General features: G+C 37.1%; 2 protein-coding genes across 4 annotated transcripts in view; both read left to right on the top strand.

The window, feature by feature from the left end:
* The window catches only part of MPP4 (membrane palmitoylated protein 4), a 39,630-nt gene extending 37,763 nt beyond the window's left edge, over window positions 1-1,867 (top strand). The window contains 1 exon segment of the mRNA XM_030323761.1: window positions 1,420-1,867. Within this exon segment, the coding sequence (XP_030179621.1) occupies window positions 1,420-1,611 (192 nt within the window). The 3' untranslated portion in view covers window positions 1,612-1,867.
* A 1,832-nt stretch (window positions 1,868-3,699) lies between these two features.
* TMEM237 (transmembrane protein 237) lies at window positions 3,700-26,049 on the top strand. Of its 3 annotated transcripts, none has more exons than XM_030326618.1 (13): window positions 3,702-3,854; window positions 6,100-6,131; window positions 6,748-6,758; window positions 7,704-7,760; window positions 8,714-8,854; window positions 16,408-16,528; window positions 17,269-17,426; window positions 19,556-19,679; window positions 19,976-20,167; window positions 21,561-21,634; window positions 22,293-22,386; window positions 23,219-23,340; window positions 25,332-26,049. In XM_030326618.1, the coding sequence occupies exons 1-13, from the start codon at window positions 3,816-3,818 to the stop codon at window positions 25,397-25,399; spliced, it is 1,233 nt and encodes a 410-aa protein (XP_030182478.1). In that variant the 5' UTR covers window positions 3,702-3,815; the 3' UTR covers window positions 25,400-26,049. The 3 variants fall into 3 exon arrangements, with proteins under 3 accessions (XP_030182481.1, XP_030182478.1, XP_030182479.1); XM_030326619.2 differs by lacking the exon at window positions 3,702-3,854 and adding an exon at window positions 4,533-4,631; XM_030326621.1 differs by lacking the exons at window positions 22,293-22,386; window positions 25,332-26,049 and having other exon boundaries at window positions 3,700-3,854; window positions 23,219-23,334.
* The last annotated feature ends 787 nt before the right edge of the window (window positions 26,050-26,836 follow it).

Genomic DNA, 26,836 nt, shown 5'->3' with positions numbered 1-26,836 from the left:
TCTGAATCTCATAGGCATTTAAAATTGTGTTCTCATTTTTATGGCAGCTAAACAAATCAACAAAATTGTTTCTGGATCATGAGTATTGTCGTCTTGTAAAGGAGTACTGCCACAACATTGCAGTGCCTGCATTTGTATTTGTGTTTACTTTTTACTTTATTTTTTAAGTTTATTTATTTACTTTGAGAGACAGAGAGAGAGAGAGTGCGAGCAGGAGAGGGGCAAAGAGAGAGGGGGTGAGAGAGAATATGAAGCAGGTTCTGCGATGTCAGCGTGGAGCCTGACCTGGGACCCAAGCTCACAAACTGTGAGATCATGACCTGAGCTAAAAAACCAAGAGTCAGATGCTTACCAGATTGTGCCACCCAAGCTCCCCCCTATTTGTTTTTTATGATTGCACTGTCAAAAAGCTGTACTGTTGGGGCGCCTGGGTGGCGCAGTCGGTTAAGCGTCCGACTTCAGCCAGGTCACGATCTCGCGGTCCGTGAGTTCGAGCCCCGCGTCAGGCTCTGGGCTGATGGCTCAGAGCCTGGAGCCTGCTTCCGATTCTGTGTCTCCCTCTCTCTCTGACCCTCCCCCGTTCATGCTCTGTCTCTCTCTGTCCCAAAAATAAATAAACGTTGGAAAAAAAAAAAAAGCTGTACTGTTTTAATTGTTATGGACAAATAAGAAAATAACAGCAGTGAAGTTAATGCATTAGTTCCGAGGAAGGCCAAATGACTCTCACTAAATGAACATTTCACAATAGAGGAAATCGATATCAAAAGTGAATTAAGTCATGGCATCATGAGGCAAAGGACAATTAGGGTATGTCTAATTCAATAGAACCAGGTCACCATCTTCATGTTGAAAGTGGCAGAATGATATCATTCTTATCAGTATTTAGTTGTAGAAACTGTATTTTACCTTCTAAAATTTCATTTGAAATTTATGTGTAAGTTTTACTTATATTTAACTGGTAAATTTCATTTTCTTTCTTTCCCTTTCCTCCTCCTCCTGCTCCTCCTCCTCTGCCGCCCTCCTCCTCCTCCTCCTCCTCCTCTTCTTCTTCTTCTTCTTCTTCTTCTTCTTCTTCTTCTTCTTCTTCTTTGTTATATATGGTCTTCTTTGTTATATATGGTTTGAAAGCTTCAAGTGTTTAGATAATAGAATAATATAATTTAAGTCCAAATAAGAAGTTGAGGGGGTTGGTCTGGCTACCAACTGTTACTTAGTTTTGCAAAGTCTTGACCAGAGAAACATTTAGTAAGAGTAAAGATAGAAACATAAGTTTTGTGGTTTAGAATAGAGGACGTTTATTTGACCTAAGTGTTTTTATAAATAGTTTCACAACTGAATATGACATCAAAACAAACTGTGTATTATTTATATTTATCTTATTAAGTCTGTGCTATCCATATTTTTTCATTTCTCCTAAAGGATGAAGATCTACAAGAGATGGAGGATTTAGCCCAAAAGATGGAGACACAGTTTGGCCAGTTTTTTGATCATGTGATTGTGAATGACAACTTGCAAGATGCCTGTGCCCAATTGTTGTCTGCAGTTCAGAAGGCTCAGGAGGAGCCTCAGTGGGTACCAGCAACATGGGTTTCCTCTGATACTGAGTCTTAATGAGGCTTTCTGCTTAATGCTGGGGTTTTAACAATACTCATCTGTTACAGAGCTCTGGAATAACAGCTGCAATCTAAAACAGCAGGATTTGCTCCATTATAATGTGTACAACTTTAAAAGTGGTGCAGTTTATTAATTAGTCCGGTTTGAAAAAAATATTTGCATTGTATGTATGTAGAATTACCTCCTTGGCTTTCAGGAAAAAATGTTTTCCTTTACCTCACATGCAGCAATGGTAGGAGTACGAACAATGTTAAGCCAGTGAGTGTAAGAACCTTTCATAGATTTCATGCGGTTTTTGTACAATTCAGATAAAAGAGCTTCCCTAAATAAAATAAGTAGTATTTAATTTCAGAAACTGGATTTTGCCTCATGAAACTTCTATTTTATGAAAATGGCTTTTACTTGACTTAGCAAGAAAGAAGGGTTAATGTACACATTTCACATCTAATGTGAAAACTTACAGAAGAGACACTGCCCTCATCATTTATAAATCAATCTGCAAGGAAAAAATTATTCTTCTGTTCAGAGCTGTAACAATCATTAATTTGCCTAAAAGCCAACATCCATATTATGCCTAAACTAGGAAAGGGCAATTGACTTTAGTCCTAGAGACTCGTATCTGAGAAAACCACAAGGTGAGGATGCTATTCCACGAAGTCTTATTTTTCTTTTTCCCTAGATCTTGAGACTTGCAGTCACTCTTATTGGCCCTGTATCTGTTTATCTTCTGCATCATTCTCTAACATTCCCCATACCCAAACCATCCCTCTATTCCTCCAATCTCTTTCTTAACTATAAAAGAAACCAAGTGCATACTTCAAGGTATTTGTAGTTCTTTTTTACTTAAAGTGATTATCTTAAAAAAACAACTACCAAAGGGGGAAAAAAAACAACCAAAGAAAAAAATTAACCCCCCAAGAAACCCCAACCAAAGAGAATTAAGTCATTTTTAACGATACTTAGGTTATCTCGGATTTCATCTTCTGTTTGAGAAAAAGTTTTCCTAAACTTGATTTACAGAGATGGAAGATAAACAACTGGCGAAAATTTGAGAATTGCCTGTATCAACAGAGACAGACGGACACACACACACACACACACCCACACCCACACACCTGGAAAAAAATCTGATACTAGTCTGTATCAATACATACCCACCCTGAAACACTGGGCTTGTGTGTGTGTGTGGGGGGGGGGGGCGTGGGTGTCTCCAGCATCTTGTAAAGGTGGTACACGAGTTGTGCCTTTCCATAATGTCAGCTTTATTCACTCATAAAGCAGGATTTACACAATTTTAACAGATGCAGGATTCCAAACTGAATGACATTTCACTACCTGTTTAACTTGACTTCACATATGTGACACAAGATAAAGTCACAATAAACAAGATACAAGGGTAAGAAGTTAAAGAATCAAACGCCAAGTCAGTCAATGAGTGCCTCCTTCAGATGAAAACTCAGTCCGGTCCGGGTCAGCTCTGGTTGCTACCCGCACATTATGTTCAAGCAGTGGAGTGGTTTCTATTATGTTCAGAGATCAGTCTCTTTTTTTTAATATTTCAATTGATATTTATTCATATTTGTCCATGTAAGGTAAAATGTTTTTTTCTCTTTTTTTTAAAATATAAAATTTATTGTCAAACTTGTTTCCATACAACACCCAGTGCTCATCCCAACAGGTGCCCTCCTCAATGCCCATCACCCACTTTCCCCTCCCTCTCACCCCCCATCAACCCTCAGTTTATTCTCAGTTTTTAAGAGTCTCTTATGCTTTGCCTCCTTCCCTCTCTGTAACTTTAGCCCTTCCAGACTTCTGGTTCTAGGGATGATCAGTGCCTGGCTCTTCTAGGCAATCTTGGCATTGCCGATTATCAGTTCTCGGTACCAACAGAGTGTTTTGGGTTTAGCGGTATCTATTCTCTGCTCACAGCCCTTGACTGCCTACTTGATTCATTTCTTCACTGCTTGACAAAAGTGATTCCACCAGGCTCACTACAGGGCTAACAGCGCCCCTCCCTAACTCTGACGCCTTGGTGGGCGGGGCTTGACACAGCTACGGCGGGCAGAGACCTGGCCCCCAGAGCTGCGGCCTAACCCGACACCGCAAAGCCCCGGCCTGACGCAGGTCCCGGAGGCACGGTCGCGGGAGCCAGGCTCGGGCCGCCGGCCGTTGCGTTGAGAGACCCCGTCTGGGAGAGCGCAATGAGGGCGGACTCGGGTCTCCGCCTGGAGGCCGAACCGGTGAGCGGCTCTTCGGCCACGGAAGTGGCAGCGGTGGAGGGTGCTGTCCTAACGCTTCAGCTGGCCCTGAGGCGGGGCCGTGCCTAGGGCTGGGGATCGCAAAGGGAGAGCACTGCCAGTGATGTGTGCGCGTCCACCCATTTGGTGCTCACAGGATTAGACTGGAGCGGGCAATAGAAGTTCTTCCCGACGCCGGGACCCGAACTCCTGGAGCCAGGGGAGAAGCAGGGCGTGAAGTTTCTGGTGGCCTGAGCGCCGGATGTTGCTATGACAACGTCTCTCTCCGCTGCCTTCCCGCCCCCTGCGTGTTCCCGGGCTGCCAGCGAGGTCTCTCATGCGGATTCCTCCCGGAGGGCATTTACCTGCCCAGGAAAGAGCTCGCAGTTTCCTAGCGGAGACTTAATCATGGTCTTTTCCCACCTCCCAGGAACAAATCACTGCAACCACTTGGGAAACCATGGGTGGAACCGTGATTGCTGTCCTATGCCCGCTGGAGTCTCTTTTCCTTGGCACGTCAACCCCCACTCCGACGTCCCCTTTTCTGCAAGGCTAGATTGCAAAGGCTCAACCAGCTCCCCGCGCTTATCCTCGCCCCCACCTTGCCGAGAAGGGCTGAGCGCCACAGCAGCCAGTGCCGCGCAGTCCAATGACGCACGGCGCCTGCGCGTGGCCTGCCCGGGCGGGAGCGAGCAGGGGGCGGGGTGTGAGCTCTTCGAACCTGGAGGCTGAGCGCCGCGGGGAAGCAGGGTTTTAGACCGAATGGGAAAGAAGCAGGTGGTAAGCGAGCCTTAGTTATGTTTGAGCTATTAGGATTTTGTGTTCAGTCGAGCTGTCCTGCTTTTATGGGGCTTAAAGTTGGCTTTGTGGATGGGTGACACGTCATTTTTGCGGGACTTTTGAAATGTGGAACGTGTGAATTGAATCCTTGGACAGAACGCGATCCATAGCATCTTTACAATAGCGCTTTCTTATGACTATCGTTTTTTTCCAGTTGTAATTTTAACTACCAGATAGTATTAAGACAGACTGCTTTGTCCTAATCTCGTAGCATTTGTATTAATACACCGTTTGAACGAATGGATTGCTAAATGGAACGATCGTAGAACAAACTAAGAGTGTCTAAAATGTAACCCTTTTGAATCATGCCCTCTGCAAGGAACATGAGACAGGTGGGACATTAGATTGATTTTGAGGTATTTCTGTTAGTATTTTATTTTGAAAGATCGCAGAATGCTTCTCATCTGTAATCTCTGGACTGCAAACACTTTCTCTTATTCATGTAAAGTGGCATTTATAACGGGTGTGTGTGTGTGTGTGTGTGTGTGTGTGTGTGTAATTCTTTCTGCCCTAAAATGCATTCCTCATGCTGTATTCAGAGTGATTTCTTTAAAAAAGTGTGTTACTCTGTGACATACAACCTCCACTGGCTTCTCGTTTAATTAAAACAAAATCTGGACACCTTTTGTCTTCAAGACCCTAATGGTAGTGCCTGGGTGGCTCAGTCTGTTAAACCTCAGACCCTGGACTTGGGCTCAGATCATGATCTTACCCTTGGTGGGATCAAGCCCCTTGTTGGTTCTGGGCTGAGAGTGAGGAGCTTGCTTGGGATTCTCTCTCTCCCTCTCCCTCTGCCCTGACCCCACTCAGGTGTGCACTCTCTCTCTCAAAAAAATAAACTTAAAAAAAAAAAGACCCCAATTAATTAATCTGGCCCCTGCCTATCCTTTGTAACTGTGCTGCAGCTTTACTGGCCTTCTTTTAGCTGAAACACTGTAATCTCTCTTAAAAGCATTTGTGTTTGCTCCCCTTTGGCTCCTTTCTTATTCAGGTCTCAGCTCAAATATCTCAGAGAGACTTTCCCTAACTAAAGTAGCACTCCACATCCTCCCTCCTTTTTGTGTGTGTGCGAGTGTGTGTGTATGTGTGTGCATGTGCATATGTGTAATCTTCTTATACTTAACTACTAGAAAGAAAGTTCCATAAAAGCAGGGATTTCTCTGTTTTGTTCATTAATGTAACTGTAGTCCTTAGGACACAGCCTGACATGTAGACAGAAAGGAGTAGTAGGAAGGAAGGAATTTTATATGAAATTTAGAAATTGTTAAGACAAATTTAGAATTGCCCATCTGATTCTCAGTACTACTTCTTGGGTTTCATTTGATGAACAGGGTTATCAAAAGATTTGAAGTACATGAAGATGTTCTGAGGCTTTTACTTACAAGCAGTTTTCTTCTTCTCCCCATAGCGTCCTCCACGAGCCCTTCCACCTGTGCCAAGGTAAAAATAAGTTAGTTTTATTTTTTATTGAGTTTTAAAAATGTAAAATGAATAAAGTGAAAAAATTGGCTAGTACAATTGCAAAATTATAATAATTCAGAGAAAACTTCTTGAAAATTTTAGAAAAAGGCTTCCTAAAAGTTTAAAGGTAAACAATTCTTGAATCATTAGGATTACAGTTATAATTAAATGTTCTGTTTCGAAGCCTGAATGTCAACATGGTAAGATAATGGATCCATTCTGAATGTTTTAATGTCTTGTTTATAAGACCTTTGATCCTCTTTGGGTTGCTAGAATAGTTTCTTCAGTTTAAGCTGGTTTTAATCAGTGACAAAATAAGAATTCTTAATCTGCTTAATCCACTTTATTAATAGACAGTAGGTAATATGTATATGTAAGTTCAGAAACTATTGGGGTTATTTTGTTAACAGTTTTATTAGCTTTTTTACTTATAAAAATATGCTAGTTTATACACTAGCTGGCTCTGTGAAAGCTTATTTTTAAATTTACAATGACTTAAGTCAGTTTTCAGTCTAACAATATAATAGATTTCTAATTAATATTTTCTTTTTTTTTTGTCTTTGTCCTAATTAAATTTGGTCGGTGTCATGTAAAGTGCTATTCAAGGTGAGTTAGTTCATCCTTAATGTAAAATTTTTAAAACTGGGAGTTCAAAAGTTAATTTGATTCCTTAATGTTTTTCTTAAAGTTGAATCTGAATGGTATAATTTATAATATTGCAATATACTTTTATCCTTTTAGCAAAATATCCTTATGACTGCAATTTTTTAAATGAAGGTTGATCTATAGCACTAGTTATATGAGTGATACTTTACCTTACAAATATGAAAGCACTCATTCCAGGATGGAGTCAACCACAACATGACCATTGGCTAGTTTATAGTTTTGTAGTAGGGATGACATTGTCTTTTGTCTCATTTAATCAGGATAGACTGGGCTATGCTATACCAACCTCAAAATCTCTGACTTAATATCATACAAGGTTATTTCTGGTTAATATTTCTGGGTAATATTTCTAAGTACACCGTGGCAACAATCCAGGCCAGTTGCCTTTCACCACTCTTTGCTATGACGTCATGATTCAGGCTACTTCCATTCTGTGGCTCTGCCATCTTAACATACTTCAGCAAAGGAAGAGAAAGCTGGAGAGTTACTCACTAGCTCTTTCAATGTTTTGGCACATCAGTTCTCACAGTATATTGGCTCAACCCAGTCTCAGGCCACACCTGGGTGCAAGGGGGCTGGAAAATGTGGGTGATCAGATGAATATTTTGTGAGCCCACTTTTCTAGTATTAGAAATGTCACTGTTTCTTTCTTTCTTTTTTTAATGTCGCTCTTTCTAATATTACTGACCAACAGTGAGCTACTGGCATTATACTATAAGCTTTCTTTGATTTTGTCAAGTTCTTGCCTCCTTCCCCTAATGTGTACAAGTTGGCTGGACCTAGGGAAGAGAGGGAAAGGTCTTCCCTACTAAAAGTTCCTTTTGACTGCTCTCTGCATTGAAATTTAGGCAGCCTTTTCTGGTTTTTTTTGTGTGTGTTTTATAGGTGATATTCCCCTTAGTCGTCCTAAGAAAAAGAAGCCCAGAACAAAAAACACACTAGGTAAGAAGTTGTTCTTTTTTTGTGGGGTCACAAGACTTTCTAGGACCTTAGGCATGACAAACATCACCAATGAGGTAGAGGCAAAGCCCCAGAAGTCCCAAGTCACTGCTGTGTTGAGGATAGAATCAAAGTCAGTTTAAGGAAGTGGAAGGTGATAGTGAGGAACAAGGCAGTGGGCAGCCTGAAGAGTGTCTAGAAGCATTCGTGGAATAAAGGATTGTACTACTTAAACTCTTACTTCCACAGCATTCTTGGACTCTTTGAGGTCTTTTATCCCTAGACAACGTAAATTGTCTTAAGCTGTGATTGATTTCAGACCCTTGAACAGGATACTGGATTTAGAGACACAATGTCCTGGGATCCCTAATTTCAGTCAAAGAATCTCTTCATTAGCAAGAGTCTGAAGTCAAGGCCATATTAACCATGTGTTACAGGTTCTACAATAAGCAAGTTTTGTGAACTTTTTGTCTTAGTTATCCACTAATACTCCTGGATGTTCTGTCAGTAACTTAAACTCAGCATGTTCAGAATTCATCATTACCTTCAACCATAAATCAATTTTTTACTTCTCACAAATTTCTGTTAATGGAATCCCCCATTCTTCCAGTCACTTGGGCTCAAAACCTCAGTCAGCTCTAACTCGTCCCTCCACTCTACTTGCTGCCTGTTACAAATCTTAAGATGTGAAAATATCTGTGTCTGTATGTAGAGATATAATAAAAAACAAAAACAAAAACCCTTGAGTATTGATTTGATATATTAACTACTGAATTTATTATAATTTATAATGTGATATAAGTGTGGGTTAAGACCAATTCTTATAGGCAAAGATGTAACAAAGGACAGTTAGTCATCATTTAGGAACTATTCTAGTTCCATTTTTTTTCATCTTTTTAAGACTCAGTGATCTTTGGTTAAATTATCCTGTTTTTTCCCATTCCACTTGTCTGCAGGTAGCGCTTCTTCAGAAGGCCTTGTTCAGGCTCCTGTTCATAAGCCATCTGAGGGCAGTGAGCCACCAGCTAAAGAATCCACAGAACAACCAAAAGAAGTTCCTGTTCCAAGGAAGCAGAGGAAGACGAGGCTACCTCTTGGTATGTGAAGAGACCAAGGTTAGGTTGTGATACTAGTTGTTATATTGGGGGTATGATTTAAAATTTCTCTGTTCCCATTTTTCCTCACCCGTATCCCTTTACTTTTTTCTTTCTTAAAGTTTTACCACTGGAGTAACTCTAATAGGTTAGGTCAAGAACCCTTTAGAGAGTCTCTTTTTTCATATTTCTGTATATTATGAGGGAAGGAATACAAATACGGGATTAAAACAGAAAGTTAAGATTTTGGTGTGTATAAGAATTTAGTGTGTGATAAAATGGACATTTAAGATGAGTGGGGAAAGGATAGATTCAGTTAATACTGAATCTATGAACAATGCAATGAAAGAAGAGTCATCATTTATTGAATCTTGCTATGTCCCAGGCGCTATTCACAAGGTAAACAAAATACTGTCAAATATCAAATTGGCAATGCTTTTTTTCAGATTATAAAATTTAAAAGTGTTAGATAAAACATATATACACATATACATATATTACATATATGTATAAAAATTGATGAGGAAGGGGCACACTCATATACTGCTGCTAAGAGCGTAAATTGGTATAGCCTGTCTGAACTGCTAGAAATAGAAGTAACTACACTAGCCACAATAATTAAAGGATGATAACTTCAGCATTATTTATAGGAGTAGAAACTGGTAATAACCATAGCTAACAAAGTGATACTGGCTAAATAAATCATATTTTATCCATTTAATAGAAACCAGGCCCCATTAAAAGGATTGTTAAGGTGAAATAGTGACGTGGAAAACCATCAGTAATATACTGTTGAGTCACTGTACTCATACATATAATACATATAATAGTATATACATTAATATACATACATACATATTAATATACATACATACATATAATAGTATATATCAAAGGATCCTATTTTTGTAAAATATGTTGTATTAATTTCCCAGGGCTGCCATAACAAATGATTATAAATGGAGAAACTTAAACGAACAGAAATTTATTCTCCAACAGTTCTGGAGGATAGAAGTCCAAAACAAGGTGCCTGCAGGGCCATCCTCCCTCTGAAGGCTCTAGGAAAGAATCCATCCTTGCCTCTTCTAGCTTATGGTGGTTATTGGCAATCCTTGATGTTCTTTGGCTTGTGGCAACATAACTCCATTTTGTACACCCGTCTTCACATTTTCCCATATTTTCTGGTATAAGGATTTCAGTCATTAGATTTCAGGCCCATCCTAATCCAGCATGATCTTATCTTAACTTGATTATAACTGCAAAGACCCTATTTCCAAATAGAGTCTCATTCACAGGTACTGGGGGTTAGGACTTGAACATATCTTTTATTGGGGGACACAGTTCAACCCAGAACACATGTATATGCATGCATCTATACAGTAAAATCAATGGAAAGATATAGCAAAGGTAGGTTTTTTGGAAGAAGGAATTAGGGATGATTTTTATTGTCTTTCTTCATTTATTTTTTACTAATTTTTCAAATATTGAGCATTATGACTTTTATAGTAATTAGAAGAAAGATAATGGGTTTTGTTAGAGTAAAACAAAGGGAAGGAATGAGGATTGGGAGATTAGCTCTTTCCTACTAACATTGCCCCCTGATGAATAATTTATTACAAAATAACTACCCTGACCAATTACTTATCCTCTTAGAAAATAGTAGGTCCTGATGGGATGGAAGAATTACAGGAGGAGAGGGTAGGAACTAGAAGAGTTCATAGTATGGAGCACAGTTTTTAGAGGCAAGTTGAAGTAGGATGCTGCGGTGCCCAGGGACAGTGAGTATTTATGAAGGGGAGAGGGCAGAAGAAGGAAAAAGAGACAGAAATGATGATCAGACAGTTTTATGATTTCTTTCATTACTGGCAGTAAATATAGTTGAATTAAAACTTCCACCATAGTTAATTTAGTTAGGGTACAAATTTGAAAATCAAGATGGATACCAGTACCTAGTTTTACAATTTATGAAAAATGTATTTACAGAAATTGACCATTTTTATTTTATGTATGTATGTATGTATGTATGTATGTATGTATGTATGTATTATTTTTAGTTAGAGAGAGAGAGAGTGCAAGCAGGGGAGAGGGGTAGAGGGATAGAGAGAGAGTCTTAAGCTGGCTTCACTCTCAGGATGGAGTTGAACGAGATGCTCAATCCCATGAAGCTGTGATCACGACTTGAGCCGAAATCAAGAGTTGGATGCTCACCTGACTGAGCCATCCAGGCGCCTCTGACTTGACCATTTTTAGAAAGTTATGGACCCAAAGAAGTTCTGGGCCAAAAAAGCACCTGTCACTGTCATTCCAGAATGTACTCATCTATGCAAGTCCAGCTTTCTAAATTTCTGGGTACTTAATTTTGTATGATTTTTATTTTGTTTCATCTGGATGATTATGGTATGCTTTACTTCTTTGGTATTTCCAGTTTGGGCTAAAGTGTTTTATTAAAATAGAATTCTGGGGGCTTTGAGGGTATTCCAGGAAGCCATTGCCAGTATTTTCACATTGGAAGAATAGCTAGCTGATGAGAAGACTCCATTGACTTACTTAAACTTAATACCCTGTGCTCAGGAAAGAGTTAATATAGCAAGCCTGAAACTGCTCTTGTTAGAAAGGCCTACTTGCATCTTCCTCAGTTTCTTTCATAAGCTTTCTATAGTTTTCAGCATATAGATCTTTTACTTCTTTGGTTACATTTACTCCTAGGTATTTAATGGTTTTTGATGTAATTGTAAATGGGATCGATTCCCTGATATCTCTTTCTGTTGTTTCATTATTGGTGTATAGAAATGCGACTGATTTCTGTGCATTGATTTTATATCCTGCAACTTTGATCAATTCCTGTATTAACTCTAGCAGTTTTTTGGTGGAGTATTTTGGGTTTTCCATGTAGAATTTAATGTCACTTGTGAAGAGTGAAAGGTTGATTTCTTCTTTGCCAGTTTGGATGCCTTTTATTTCATTTTATTGTCTGATTGCTGAGGCTAGGACTTCTAATACTATGTTGAACAACAGTGGTGAGAATGGACATTCTTCTCATGTTCCTGATCTCGGGGAAAGCTCTCAATTTTTCCCAATTGAGGATGATATTAACTATGGAGCCTAAGTGTTCATCAACTGATGAATGGATAAAGGAGATGTGGTATATATATATATACAATGGAATACTACTTAGCAATGAAAAAGAAAGAAATCTTGCCATTTGCAACAACACGGTTGGAACTAGAGTGTATTATGCTAAGCAAAATAAGTCAGTCAGAGAAAGAGATATTGTATGATTTCACTCATAAGTGAAATTTGAGAAACTTACCAGATGATCATATGGGAAGGGAAGGAAAAATAAGGTAAAAACAGAGAGGGAGGAAATCATAAGAGACTCTTAAATACAGAGAACAAATTGAGGGTTAATGGGGATGGGGAAAATGGGTGATGGGTATTAAGGAGGGCACTTGTTGGGATGAGCACTTGGTGTTATATGTAAGCGATGAATCACTGGAATCCACCCTGAAGCCAAGACCACACTGTATACAACTAGCTTGAGAATAATTTAAAAAAAGAAAAAGAAAGGCCACTTGCAAGGTTGCCTCTTCAACCTCTGGAACATGGATGATAAGCAGTTCCCCACACTTAAATAAAACTTTCCCTAAATTATAAGGGTGGTTTGCTATGCATTTGTGTACACAATATGATTTATGCTGAACACCTGCTTTCCTTCTGGGAATCTGGAATTGTGGTATGTGCTAAGCAGGGAGTGCCTATGTAATCAGGTGCCAATAAAAGCCTTGGGTGCTGAGTTTAAATGAACTTTCCTGGTAGAGAAAGTGTCATACATGTCACAGCTTGTTGCTGGAGGAATTAGCGCATCCTGTGTGGACTCCATTGATAGATGACTCTTGACAGCTTATACCTGGTTTCCTCTGGACTTTACTCCATGTGCCTTTGCCCTTTGCTGATTTTACTTTATGTCATTTCACTGTGATACATTGTAACTATGAATGTAAGGACTGGTGAGTGTAATGACTTCTGAGTCCTGTGGGTCTGTTGGGTGAATATGTGATCTGTAGGTAATCTTGGGGCTCTCCCAAAACTCTGGGTACTGGATTACATAATTTTTCCCATATTTTTGGCATTACATTTTCTGTTTTTTTGGTGAGCATTTAGAGGTATAACATTATAAAAATTAAAAATTGGGGCGCCTGGGTGGCGCAGTCGGTTAAGCGTCCGACTTCAGCCAGGTCACGATCTCGCGGTCCGGGAGTTCGAGCCCCGCGTCAGGCTCTGGGCTGATGGCTCGGAGCCTGGAGCCTGTTTCCGATTCTGTGTCTCCCTCTCTCTCTGCCCCTCCCCCGTTCATGCTCTGTCTCTCTCTGTCCGAAAAATAAATAAACGTTGAAAAAAAAAAAAAAAAAAAAAAAAAAAAAAAAAATTAAAAATTAGTAAAATGATGAAAAAATTTTGGTCTAATTAGAATTATTTTTTTTTTTTAATTTACACCCAAATTAGTTAGCATATAGTGCAACAATGATTTCAGCAGTAGATTCCTTAGTGCCCTTTACCCATTTAGCCCACCCTCCTCCCACAACACCTCCAGTAACCCTCTGTTTATTCTCCATATTTATGAGTCTCATCTGTTTTGTCCCCCTCCCTGTTTTTATATTATTTTTGTTTCCTTTCCCTTATGTTCATCTGTTTTGTCTCTTAAAGTCCTCATATGAGTGAAGTCATATGATTTTTGTCTTTCTCTGACCGACTAATACTTAGCGTAATACCCTCCAGTTCCATCCACGTGGTTGCAAATGGCAAGATTTCATTCTTTTTGATTGCTGAGTAATAATCCATTGGATATATATACCACTTCTTCTTTATCCATTCATCCATTGATGGACATTTGGGCTCTTTCCATACATTGGCTATTGTTGATAGTGCTGCTATGAACATTGGGGTTCCTGTGTCCCTTCGAAACAGCACACCTGTATCCCTTGGATAAATGCTTACTAGTGCAATTGCTGGTTCGTAGGGTAGTTCTATTTTTAGTTTTTTGAGGAACTTCCATACTGTTTTCCAGGGTGGCTGCACCAGCTTGCATTCCCACCAACAATGCAAAAGAGATCCTTTTTGTCCGCATCTTCGCCAACATCTGTTGTTGCCTGAATTGTTCATGTTAGCCATTCTGACAGGTGTAAGGTGTTATCTCATTGTGGTTTTGATTTGTATTTCCCTGATGAGGAGTGATGTTGAGCATTTTTTCATGTGTCGGTTGGCCATCTGGAGGTTTTCGTTGGAGAAGTGTCTATTCATGTCTTTTGCCCATTTCTTCACTGGGTTATTTGTTTTTTGGGTCTTGGTTTGATAAGTTCTTTATAGATTTTGGATGCTAACCCTTTGTCTGATATGTCATTTGCAAATATCTTCTCCCATTCTGTCGGTTGCCTTTTAGTTTTGCTGATTGTTTCCTTCGCAGTGCAGAAACTTTTTATTTTGTTGAGGTCCCAGTAGTTCATTTTTGCTTTTGTTTCCCTTGCCTCCGGAGACGTGTTGAGTAAGAAGTTGCTGCAGGCAAGATCAGAGAGGTTTTTGCCTGCTTTCTCCTCAAGGATTTTGATAGCTTCCTGTCTTACATTGAGGTTTTTCATCCATTTTGAGTTTATTTTTGTGTATGGTGTAAGAAAGTGGTCGAGGTTCATTCTTCTGCATGTCGCTGTCCAGTTTTCCCAGCACCACTTGCTGAATAGACTGTCTTTATTCCATTGGATAGTCTTTCCTGCTTTGACAAAGATTAGTTGGCCTACGTTTGTGGGTCCATTTCTGGGTTCTCTATTCTGTTCCGTTGATCTGAGTGTCTGTTCTTGTGCCAGTACGATACTGTCTTTATGATTATAGCTTTATAGTATAGCTTGAAGTCTGGGATTGTGATGCCTCCTGCTTTGGTTTTCTTTTTCAAGATTGCTTTGGCTATTCAGGGTCTTTTCTGGTTCCATACAAATTTTAGGATTATTTGTTCTAGCTCTGTGAAGAATGCTGGTGTTATTTTGATAGGGATTGCATTGAATATTTAGATTGCTTTGCGTAGTATCGACATTTTAACAATATTTGTTCTTCCTATGCTGGAGCATGGAATCTTTTTCCATTTCTTTGTGTCTTCTTCAATTTCTTTCATAAGCTTTCTATAGTTTTCAGTATATAGATTTTTCACCTCTTTGGCTAGATTTATTCCTAGGTATTTTATGGTTTTTTGTGCAACTGTAAATGGGATCAATTCCTTGATTTCTCTTTCTGTCGATTCATTGTTGTTGTATAGGAATGCAACCGATTTCTGTGCATTGATTTTATATCCTGCTACTTTGCTGAATTCATGGATAAGTTCTAGCAGTTTTTTGGTGGAATCTTCTGGGTTTTCCATATAGAGTATCATGTCATCTGTGAAGAGTGAAAGTTTGACCTCCTCCTGGCCGATTTGGATGCCTTTTATTTCTTTGTGTTGTCTGATTGCAGAGGCTAAGACTTCCAATACTTTGTTGAATAACAGTGGTGAGAGTGGACATCCCTGTCTTGTTCCTGACCTTAGGAGGAAAGCTCTCAGTTTTTCCCCCTTGAGGATGATATTAGCATTTGGGTCTTTCATATATGGCTTTTATGATCTTGAGGTATGATCCTTCTATCCCTACTTTCTTGAGGGTTTTTATCAAGGAAGGATGCTGTATTTTGTCAAATGCTTTCTCTGCATCTACTGAGAGGATCATATGGTTCTTGTCCTTTCTTTTATTGATGTGATAAATCATGTTAATTGTTTTGTGGATATTGAACCAGCCCTGCATCCCAGGTATAAATCCCACTTGGTTGTGGTGAATAATTTTTTTAATGTTGTTGGATCTGGTTGGCTAATGTATTGTTGAGGATTTTTGCATCCATGTTCATCAAGGAAATTGGTGGTCATGATCACCCCATTTTTAGTGGGGTCTCTGGTTTTGGAATCAAGGTAATGCTGGCTTCATAGAAAGAGTTTGGAAGTTTTCCTTCCATTTCTATTTTTTGGAACTCCTTCAAGAGAGTAGGTGTTAACTCTTCCTTAAATGTTTGGTAGAATTCCCCTGGAAAGCCATCTGGCCCTGGACTCTTGTGTTTTGGCAGATTTTTGATTACTAATTTGATTTCCTTACTGGTTATGTGTCTGGTCAAATTTTCCATTTCTTCCTGTTTCAGTTATGGCAGTGTATATGTTTTTAGGAATTTTTCCATTTCTTCTAGATTGCCCATTTTATTGGTATGTAATTGCTCATAATATTCTCATATTATTGTTTTTATTTCTGCTGTGCTGGTTGTGATCTCTCCTCTTTCATTCTTGATTTTATTTATTTGGGTCCTTTCCTTTTTCCTTTTGATCAAACTGGCTAGTGGTTTATCAATTTTGTTAATTCTTTCAAAGAACCAGCTTTTGGTTTCATTGATCTGTTCTACTCTAATTAGAATTTTTAAAGTTTTCTTGTCTTATAAGTTTTATACGTTACTTTTCTTTCTATATTGTAGTAACTTGAAAATTTAATATACTTTATTTTCAGAATTGGAGACTTCCTTTGCCCAAAAGAAGGCATCCAATGCATCTTTATTACGAAATGAAAATGGTATTCATATGGAGCCAACTGAGGAGGTGGTTATTCAGAAACCTCGAAGGAAGACAAAGTAAGAATTATGTGTCCTTCTAAATATTCTTCAGGGACACTATGCTACTTAATTCAGAGCTCTCAAGTTGTAGGTTTGGATTAAGTCATATTAAATACGGTAATTAAGATTACAAAAATATCAGTTAAACCAACCTAATGATAGATTTGAAAAGGGTAAACAACTGCAAATGTAAAATACTATACTTAAATTAAAAATTTAGGAGCTATCTCTAAAAAAGACGAACATCAATAGAAGATATTATATGAATAGCAAAAAGTTAGATACTAAACATACTGAAATTTGAAGGTAATATTAATAAAATGGGCTATTGTGATATATTTTCTCATGTTAATAGAATTCAAATTGTGATTATTTCAGCAATAAAAAAAATGTGTATTTTAGCATAGGAAATTAAGTCTCGGATAAAATAGAATGGGATACTTTAAAGAAGTTATATAACACTATTGTTTGTTTTTGGAAATTACCCAATAAATAGTGATCAATATTTATATACAATCCTATCGTTTTTAATTTGGAAAGAACCTTACAAATCTAGTTCAGTCACTTCATTTTCCAGATGAGAAAACTGAGGCCCACATAAATATATGTGACTTGCTGCACATAACAGTTAATAATCCATTTGAGTAAAACCAAATTTCTCGATTCCCAAGTCTAGAGCTCTTTTACAGGTACCTCCTTATGTGTGTCTGTAAAAATACAGTAATAATCCATTTTTCTTACATTCTTCCTGATTACAGGAAAACCCAGCCAGCAGAATTACAGTATGCCAATGAACTAGGAGTAGAAGATGAAGACATAATTACTGATGAGCAAAGCAGTCCAGAACAACAGTCTAGATTCACTGTGCCCACTGGCATTAGCCAGCCTGTAGGCAAAGTGTTTGTGGAAAAAAGCCGTAAGTACTTCCTTGTGTTTGAATATGAGCTTTTTAGGAATGATACAAGGATATCCTTTTGCCTAGGAATTATATTTCTGGAAATCTGAATTAAGGAAATAAAAATATGAACAAAAATTTATAAACAAAGCTAACCATCATACTGTTATTCTTGAGAGTGAAAAACTGCAAACAATATAAATATAAAATGGAAGGGGCATGATTTCAGTCAGTTATGGTATGTCTGTATAATAAAATCTTCCATACCATTAAAAATAGTGTTTACAGAGAATTTTTAATTTCATGGAAAGATTTAAAAATTTTTTAATGTTTTTACTTTTGAGAGTGAGAGAGAGACAAAGAGAGACAGAGCATGAGTGGGGGAGGGGCAGAGAGAGAGAGGGAGACACAGAATCTGAAGCAGGCTCCAGACTCTGAGCTGTCAGCACAGAGCCCAATGTGGGACACAAACTCGTGAACCACGAGATCATGACCTGAGCCGAAGTCCGATGCTTAACTGACGGAGCCACAGGCGCCCCAATTCGTGGAAAGATTTAATGAAAAATAAACATACGCACACATATGTAGTTTGAGTTCAACTGTAGAAAAATGTATGGGACAAAAGACTAGAAGGAAATATGCCAAAATATTAATGTTGGTTGTTTCTGGGTTATGGGATTGTGGGTAACTTTGAAAATCTCCCACCCACTTTCACCCATTTCTTTATTTTTTGTTGTACTTTACCAGTTTTCAATAATGATGGTGGTGCTGGTGGTAGGGCAGATAATGATATGATTTTTATAATTACAAATAAATGAGAGAAAATACATGATGGTATTACCATATTAAATAAGAAATACAGTGTTGTAGCTCCATATTCTTTCTGACATTGATTATAAAACTCCATTTGCAGTGTTTAAGAAAAACATATGGAAAGCATGATCATGACCACACATATCCCATGAATAAGCTATGAATATGCTGCTTAAAGAACTCAAATGAAAAATAAACATTGGTATTAAAATTTATAATTTAGATTTTATGTAAATTATTTTAGAATTTGTATTCTATAAGATCCCATGTGAGGCATCTTGGAGTTCTTAGCCAGTGAGAGACTTGTGATCCCGAGAGGCTGACTTAGACAGGGTCTCGAAGTAGGTTAGTGCAGAACTGGGACTTGAACTGAGGTTATATGACTATTCTAGTCAAGCATTTTTACTAGTATACTATGTTGGTTTTTAATTTACTTCTGTTTTTAAGCAATATCGCTCAATCCTCACTTTTAAGCAATGTCTATTTTTTATAGTCTGTTTTTAAGCAATGTCACTGAATCCTCATTTTTATTCTTGTTCCCTTAGCACAGAAACTTCCCTCCTAGAATAACTGACCATAAAAGACACCAGTTGCTTGCCCAGAAGTTGTCTTTTCTGAGGGAAAATTAGGTCTTGCACCTCTGTCTTTCATCCTCCCAAATACTTGACAGCCAGATTTGGCAAAGATAATGAAATGGAACCTTTCCTGCTTCCTGAGGTCTGTTTGTGGATTGGTAGATCTACAAGAAGGAGCCTTGTCAACAGTAAAAGGATAATGCTCTGCTCACACAGTGTTGTGGTACTGACACTTGAACGGATACTTGTCACAGGAATTTTATGTTTATAAAACAACCCCTTTCCACTCTGTCATCACAGAATGCCATGCTACACACACTGGCATTTTTTCCTAAGAAATTTGAAGTGTTTTCAAACATTGACTTAGCTTTATAGTGTTGGCATTTGAACTTTAATAAACTAACATCTCAAAATTAGAATATTTTGGATTATGTCATGTTAAAGGTTTCTAGACTTTGTTCTGGGTGGAAAGTTCATTATTTCATTAAATGTAATTGATTTCCAAAACTGTTACTTTAACATCTGTTTTGGGATGAGAAGGAAATATATGGACTTTGTTTATTTTTCTTAAAGATAAAAAAATAGTATATTTAAGCAACCAAAAGAGAAGAGCCTTCTGAAATCGGGACTGGATCAGGGAGAGTTTTTAGATAGAAAAACCACAAAATCTCAGTCTGAGGGTTCTTACAGTGTGAAATAATGTAAACAGCCTGCCAGGGTTCAATGTTACTAGTTGTTGACAAGTGTGTAATGTGTTCTTAGGGAGATTCCAGGCTGCTGATCGTTCAGAGTTGATAAAGACCACAGAAAACATAGAGGTGTCAATGGACGTGAAGCTTTCCTGGACGACCAGAGATGTTGCACTCTCAGTGCACCGGGCTTTCAGGTGACTGCTTTTGTTGGACTTTTCTTAAAACAGATGTTCCATAATTTTTTTAAAAATAAGTCTTGATTGTTCTATACTGTGAACAAAATTGACAACTTAAAATAGTAAATAGGTATATTTTTTAAAATATTTAATTGGAGTTAAATCATCTGCCTATCAGTGTGATAAAAAGAAAAAGCTTGGTTTTAGTTTTTTGAAATGTTGAGTTTTATTCTTACATGTGAAGAGATTTAAAAAATATTTTAGCTTTTTACTTTAGTAATGCGTGTGTAATAATTAAACCCTTTTCCATTCAGGATGATTGGTCTCTTTTCCCATGGCTTCTTGGCTGGCTGTGCTGTGTGGAATATTGTTTTCATATATATTCTGGCAGGAGATCAGCTTTCTAACCTCTCAAACCTTCTGCAACAGTATAAGACCTTAGCATATCCATTCCAGAGTCTTCTCTACTTGCTTTTGGCTCTAAGTACAGTTTCAACTTTTGACAGGTAAGATTATTGTGACTGCACATCCCTCTAACTTTTCTTCAGAAATGTTGAGCATTGTCCCTATGACAGTTTTCAAAAGAGAATTAATATTAATTTGACTTTCTTTTTAAAAGCCAGTCTGTTTCCGTTTTTGGGGGGCAGGAGGGGATGGGAATACTCTCAACAAAAGCATCTCGCAAATCTAAACCCATTCCAGCATCAACTCTGAATTTAAAATTTCTTCCAAATATAGTCAATGAAAACAGTTCCAGATATCATCTTCCAAATCATCTGAATCAGGTATAGGTGAGACTCTGGGTATTGTATGAGTTTCCTAGGTTTCCTGTAACAAAGTACAGTTGACCCTTGAAAATCTCAGGGGTTGGGTGTACTGACCCCTTGCAAGTCAAAAATTGATATATAAGTCTTGACTCCCTCAGAGAACTTAACTAATAACCTACTGTTGACCAGAAGCCTCACCAATAACATAAATACCACATATTTTGTATGTTATATGTATTACATACTGTATTCTTCTAAAAAATTAAGCCAGAAAAAACAGAAGTTATTAAGAAACTCATAAGGAAAATACATTTATAGTACTGCACTATATTTATTGAAAAAAATCTGCGTGTAATCGGACCTATGCGGTTCAACCCTGTGTTATTCAAGGGTCAATTGTATTACAAACTGGGTGGCTTAAAGCAACAGGGATTTATTCCCTCTCAGTTTGGGAGGCTAGAATTCTGAAATCAAGGTGTTGGCCAGGTTGGTTCCTTTCTGGAGGGCTGGATCAAGAGTCTCTTCCACATCTTTCCTTAGCTTCCAGTGGTTGCTGGCAATCCTTGGAGTTCCTTGGTTTGTAGGCACATCACTCCAACTTCTGCTTTTTTTGTCACGTGATGGTCTTCCCTTCTCTCCTCTAAGGACGCCAGTTGTATTGGGCCCATTCTAATGGCCTCATATTAACTTGATTACATCTGTAAAGACCCTATTTCCAAATAAGGTCATATTCACAGGAAAAGGGGGAAGGGGCTAGAAGTTCAACATGTCTTTGAGAACACAATTCAACTCTTTAAGAAAAACAGCAACTTAAAGCCTAATGATATGGGTAATACAAAGAGGTAGAATCTAATGAAATTTTGCAGTTCATTTTTAATTTAATTTGTTAAGAATGTCTTAACTCCAAAAGAATATTGACTAAATATTAATCTAGTTAAATGTTTTATGTGGCTTTTGTAAATAAGATATTCTTTCATGTGTGTTTATATAAACTGTAGCCACTTAAAGCTTAATAATAGACAATGTATGTGGTAGCATTAGAATAGAGAAGGAAAAAAATGATAGTCAAGAGAGTACAGTTTTGTGAGAGGTTTATGAATGCACTGTGACAAGCGGATTTTGTATTTTCTAGGATCGACTTTGCTAAAACATCAGTAGCAATCCGAAATTTTCTTGCCCTGGATCCTACAGCTTTAGCATCTTTCTGTGAGTAAATAGTTTAATTTGATAATTGTGTAATACTTGAATTACACTGTAATTTTGAACCAAGAAAAGTTTAATTTTACTTTTAGAAAGATTTTATGTTATTGCTACTTATAAACATTACTTATAGATGTCCAGTGGAATTTGCAATTAAAAAAATATGATAGGCATAATTTTGATAGAATTGTTTTCCAGTACAGGTTGATCTAGATAGCTTTTAAAAGCTTGATTTGTCTTATATTTTGTAATGTTTCAGTTTTGTATTTTCTACTTGATATTAAACAGATTCAGCTGGCATGGCATTTCAGTAACAAATACTATTTTATACCTTTTTGATAATTTGGAATACATTTTGTTCTACATTATGAGAGTATTAATAAAACTAGTTTTAAGACCTTGAGTAAGTAATTTAATTTCTTAAGAGACCTTTAGGTTCTTATAATTTCTAATGATGAAATAATGAGCATCTCAAAATACCCTTCTGCATCTATATTCTTGAAAATTAAAATAAGGTTTGCCAGCCTATTGAAATTGATCAAATGAATTTCTTTTATGTCATCATTCCCCAAAGTATAGAGTTTTGACCTTAAAGTAATCTATAAATTCAAAATAAACTGGGTTGTTAAAAATACATTAGTAATTTCATTTGTCTTTTTCTCAGTGTACTTTACTGCTCTTATATTATCTCTGAGTCAGCAAATGACAAGTGACAGAATTCACCTTTACACACCTTCTTCTGTTAATGGTAGCCTCTGGTAAGAACTCACAATAGCATTAGCAATTGTTGATGTAAAATAACAGCAACAACCGGAGTAATGGTACTGTTCTTATCCTTCTACTCTCTTACATGTTTTCATTTAAAAATAATAATGAAGGCCCTGTTTTTGTTTCCAAAATTATGGTAAGAAAATACCCATTACCTTGGTTAATGGATAACGATTGCTATTTGATTGCATTTTTAATGAAATGTACTCTTTTTATAAGTCTGTTTTAAATCTATTAAGTTACGGTTGTAAGATCAGTCATAGACCATGAACTGGAGAAGCCTTGTACCTTTGCCCCCAATCAGGGGCCTAACACTCCAGAATAGTGATGGGAGTGGGTAGCTGGGATGCAGTCAGAAATGCTGCTAGAAAGAGAACAATCTAAGGAGAACCAGCCTCCACAGATCAGTGGCCAGTCATGAAGCTGACAGGTGAGTTGAGAGTCAAGTTCACAAAACTGAGAGGGGCAGTCTTTTTTGTGAGAGTAGCTAGGGACATGAGTAGCACCACAGTAGATGGAAGGGAAACCTAGAAAATGTGTTTGGCGATAGAGTTCAGTAACCTTTGAACCTTTATTCTCATGGTGTGTGTGTGTGTGTGTGTGTGTGTGTGTGTGCGTGTATTTATATATATATATATACCATATATATTTATATATATATATATATGGTATATTTTATAGGGAAATTATATGTTGTATACTTATTTCATGCTTGTTGTTTCTCTAGGTGAGAACTAATTTTTTTAAAGTTCCTTAAAGAGATATATTTGGATATATGAACCTAAATGAAGATATTTCTAATGAGTGTTTGTGTGTCTTTAGGGCAGCAGGAGTTGAGGAACAGGTTCTCCAGCCGTGGATTATAGTGAATCTGGTGGTGGCCCTTCTGGTTGGACTATCATGGCTTTTTTTGTCTTACAGGCCAGGCATGGATCTTAGTGAAGGTATTAAAGAAGAAATAGTATAAGAATATCATGAAATCTTTTGACTTTATAAATTTTCTTTTATTGAATATAGCTTATAATATTCTGATAACAAAGCTGTGTTTAAAGTAAAATAATGAAAGAAGAGTAACAGTAAAGTGGTGAAACAATGCCAGGAGAAGCAGTGAGAGTCTAAGAGAGTTGGAGCCCTAGAGTACTTAGTGAAAGTCTTCTGTGGCCCATGTACATATTTATATTTAGGAGGTAATTCTTCTCTTGGAACCCTTCAAGTATTTTATAGAGAGTCTTTGCTCTTCATTTCTTTTGATCTCCTTCTGATCAAAGTATCTCTTAATTTGAAATAAATCATGCTTCATCTATGTAGCTTTTATCAGACATATTCATTCTTACCTCCTCTACCTGGCACAAATTCTTAACCCTTCATTGTCTAATGGAATATGTAGTAATCCTAGCTTTAGTGTGCTTGGTGGAAAGTGAGATTTACTAATCTATTGTCCCCAGACCCTTTTTGGAACATCTGGAGAAGGGGAATCATATTAGCAACCTGATAGCCCTTGAGAACTGCTCTAGGAACTGCTTAGTATTTCTAGTGTAACTTGTATTTCTTTAGCAGACGTTCCCGAGTCTCACCCTTGAATCTCTTTGATATTTTCTGGACTTTGGTTATTTATTCTTGATTGGTTAAATATCCTGAGCCTTTGTGATTTGATCAACTAATTATAACCTCAGAAGTCTAAGAATTGAGAATCTTTCCAGTATTTCCATTTGTAAAAACTAACTCTGGTATATTCTTATTCACAAATGTACCTTTTGCATCATAATTCTCATGTTCCTTCACTGAATATTCTGTTGCTTTGTTCCTTTTGGAGTATTTGAAGTATATTTACAAGTTGTCTGAGGCTTTATGTATTTTGCTGTTTCCTATTTTCACTCAGCATAGTTTTGTCATTCAAGGAATTTTTCATGTAATATTTATATTGGAGGACTTTATTTTACTAAATTCCTAAGGTCTTCTTTTTCTTTGTGTCTTGATATTTTGATAAATTACACACCTATATGCTAAGTAATAGTTTACATGTAGAAATGTCAACTAATAACATTCCACACTATGATTGGGATTGAAGCTGGATCGAGCTGGCTTTGTGCAGATTTCTGGGATCCTGCTCTCTTTTAGGGCCGTGTGAGTCATAAAACATTTTTACTTCTATGTGGATAAAAAGTGTAAATATAAAATGAGGATGATAATAACTTGCTTATTGGGTTGTTATGGTGATTAAATGGGATAAGACATTTAAGATAAACGGGCACATGCCTCGTGTCAGTCCCAAGTCCTTGCTCTTCATCTGCCCCTCCGTTGTAGGTTATCATGGTCACTATAGAATTAGACCTTTTAGCTGTTTAATAATCCCAGGTTCTCTAAGTGACTTAAATTTTCTGGTAAGCATTATTGTCTCCATTATATATGTTTTATTTTTCAGTGGTTTACAGTACATTTAAAATTTAAACATTTTAAAATGCACTATTTGTACATTTGTCATTTACTTGCCTTTTATTTATTTTTTAAAAGTTTATTTATTATTTTGAAAGAGAGAGAGCAGCATGAGCAGGGGAGGAGCAGAGAGAGATAAAGGGAGGATTCCAAGCAGGCTCTGTGCTGACAGTATGGAGCTTGCTTGGAATTCTCTCTCTCCCTCTCTCTCTGCCCTTCCTCTGTTCTCTCTCTCTCTCTCTCTCTCTCTCTCTCTCTTTCTCTCAGAATAAATAAATAAACTTAAAAAAAAAGTTGGATGCTTAACTGAACCACTCATGTGCTCCTCACTCACCTTTTAAATCAGATTTCATTATTAAAAATTCTTATTTGTACTTGAGAGTTTTCTTTATATGTATTAAATATGTCAATATTTTGAGAATCTGTTTATAACTAAGCTGTAAACTCTTTTTGAGGTACTGGGAAACCATTTTGAGTAAGATCTGTTCATTTTCTCTCCCAGAGTTGATGTTCTCCTCTGATGTGGAAGAATATCCTGAAAAAGATAAAGGACTCAAAGCTTCTTCATGATGCCAGCTCACCTTCAGAATAATAATGACCCAGTATTTAGAATTTTTCCTATTCTTGTTTTTAAATGTATTTTTATAAGATGTGTGCAGGTGTATTTGGAATTGATTTTTTGATTATATAGTACTGAAAATTTTCTCAAGATTATGGAAAATGTAAAAATTGTATCTGCAATTCATACCCAAACATTAATCTCTCTAGCATTATCATCTTAAAGACAAAGGAGATAATGAGCTAGAAAACAGCAGGTGAATGTGTTTATTTCCTGTTCTCTCAAGTTAGTTGCATTTATAATCATTACCTTGAAAAGCTCTAATACAGAAAAAAACATTAGTGTTACAAAATATATATCAGGTTTAAACATAAAATTTAGGGAGTAGGGAATAAGGGGTCAAAAGGCCTTTATGTATTTTTAATGTCTTCTTACTGAATAAATTAAAATATGAAATTTGTCTTTTTTGAAACTGGCTTGGTGGTTGTGATTATATATCATGTAATAAATATACTGTAATTTAGCTTGAAAGATGCTTTCCTTCATAACTAATAAAATGTACCTCTTCTGTTTGAAAAGTTTCATATTGGAACAATACCAAAATAAAGAGCTTTTGCATAGCAAAGGAAACCATCAACAAAATGAAAGGCAACCTACTAAATGGGAGAAGATATTTGCAAATATTTGATATATTTGATAAGGGGTTAATATCCAAAATATGTAAAGAACTTCTACAACTCAACACCAAAAAACAAATAATCTATTTAAAAAATGGACCTCAATTGACATTTTGCCAACAAAAACATACACATGGCTAACAGATACATGAAAAGCTGGTCAACATAATTAATCATCAGGGAAATGCAAATCAAAACCACAAATGAAAAGTCACCTTACATCTGTGAGAATGGCTAGATTCAAAGAGACCAGTGATAATAAGCATTGGGGAGGATGTGGAGAAAAAGAAACACTTGTGCGCTGTTGGTGGGAATGCAAATTGGTGTAGCCACTGTGGAAAACAGTATGGAGGTTCCTCAAAAAATTAAAAATAGAACTACCATATGACCCAGTAATTCCACTACTGTGTATTTGCCCAAAGTAAACAAAAACACTAATTCAAAAAGATATATGCACCCCTTGTGTTTATTGCAGCATTGTTTACAATAACCAAGATAGGGAAGCAACCCAAGTGTCTATCCATAGATGAAAGGATAAAGAAGTTGTGGTATAAACATGGAATTGAATATTACTCAGCCATAAAAAAGAATGAAATCTTGGCACTTGTAGAAACATGGATGGACCTAGAGGGTATAATGCTAAGTGAAATAAGTCAGAGAAAGACAAATACCATATGATTTCACTTGTATGTGGAATTTAAGAAACAACAATACAAAAAAAGAAGACTCAAATACAGAGAAGAAACTGGGGAGGTGGGTGGGAGGATGGGT

This window comes from Lynx canadensis, chromosome C1 (assembly GCF_007474595.2).
Source record: "Lynx canadensis isolate LIC74 chromosome C1, mLynCan4.pri.v2, whole genome shotgun sequence".
In the NCBI taxonomy this organism is placed as follows: domain Eukaryota; kingdom Metazoa; phylum Chordata; class Mammalia; order Carnivora; family Felidae; genus Lynx; species Lynx canadensis.
This window is presented reverse-complemented; position numbering and strand designations above follow the sequence as displayed.

What these genes read in the sequence shown, in the direction of transcription:
- TMEM237 (XM_030326618.1), top strand. Translation starts at nt 3,816, where the DNA reads ATGAGGGCGGACTCGGGTCTCCGCCTGGAGGCCGAACCG. An exon ending in CAGAACAAAAAACACACTAG is followed by an intron (nt 7,761 to 8,713) that starts GTAAGAAGTTGT and finishes ACTTGTCTGCAG; the next exon opens with GTAGCGCTTCTTCAGAAGGC. An exon ending in AAACCTCGAAGGAAGACAAA is followed by an intron (nt 16,529 to 17,268) that starts GTAAGAATTATG and finishes TCCTGATTACAG; the next exon opens with GAAAACCCAGCCAGCAGAAT.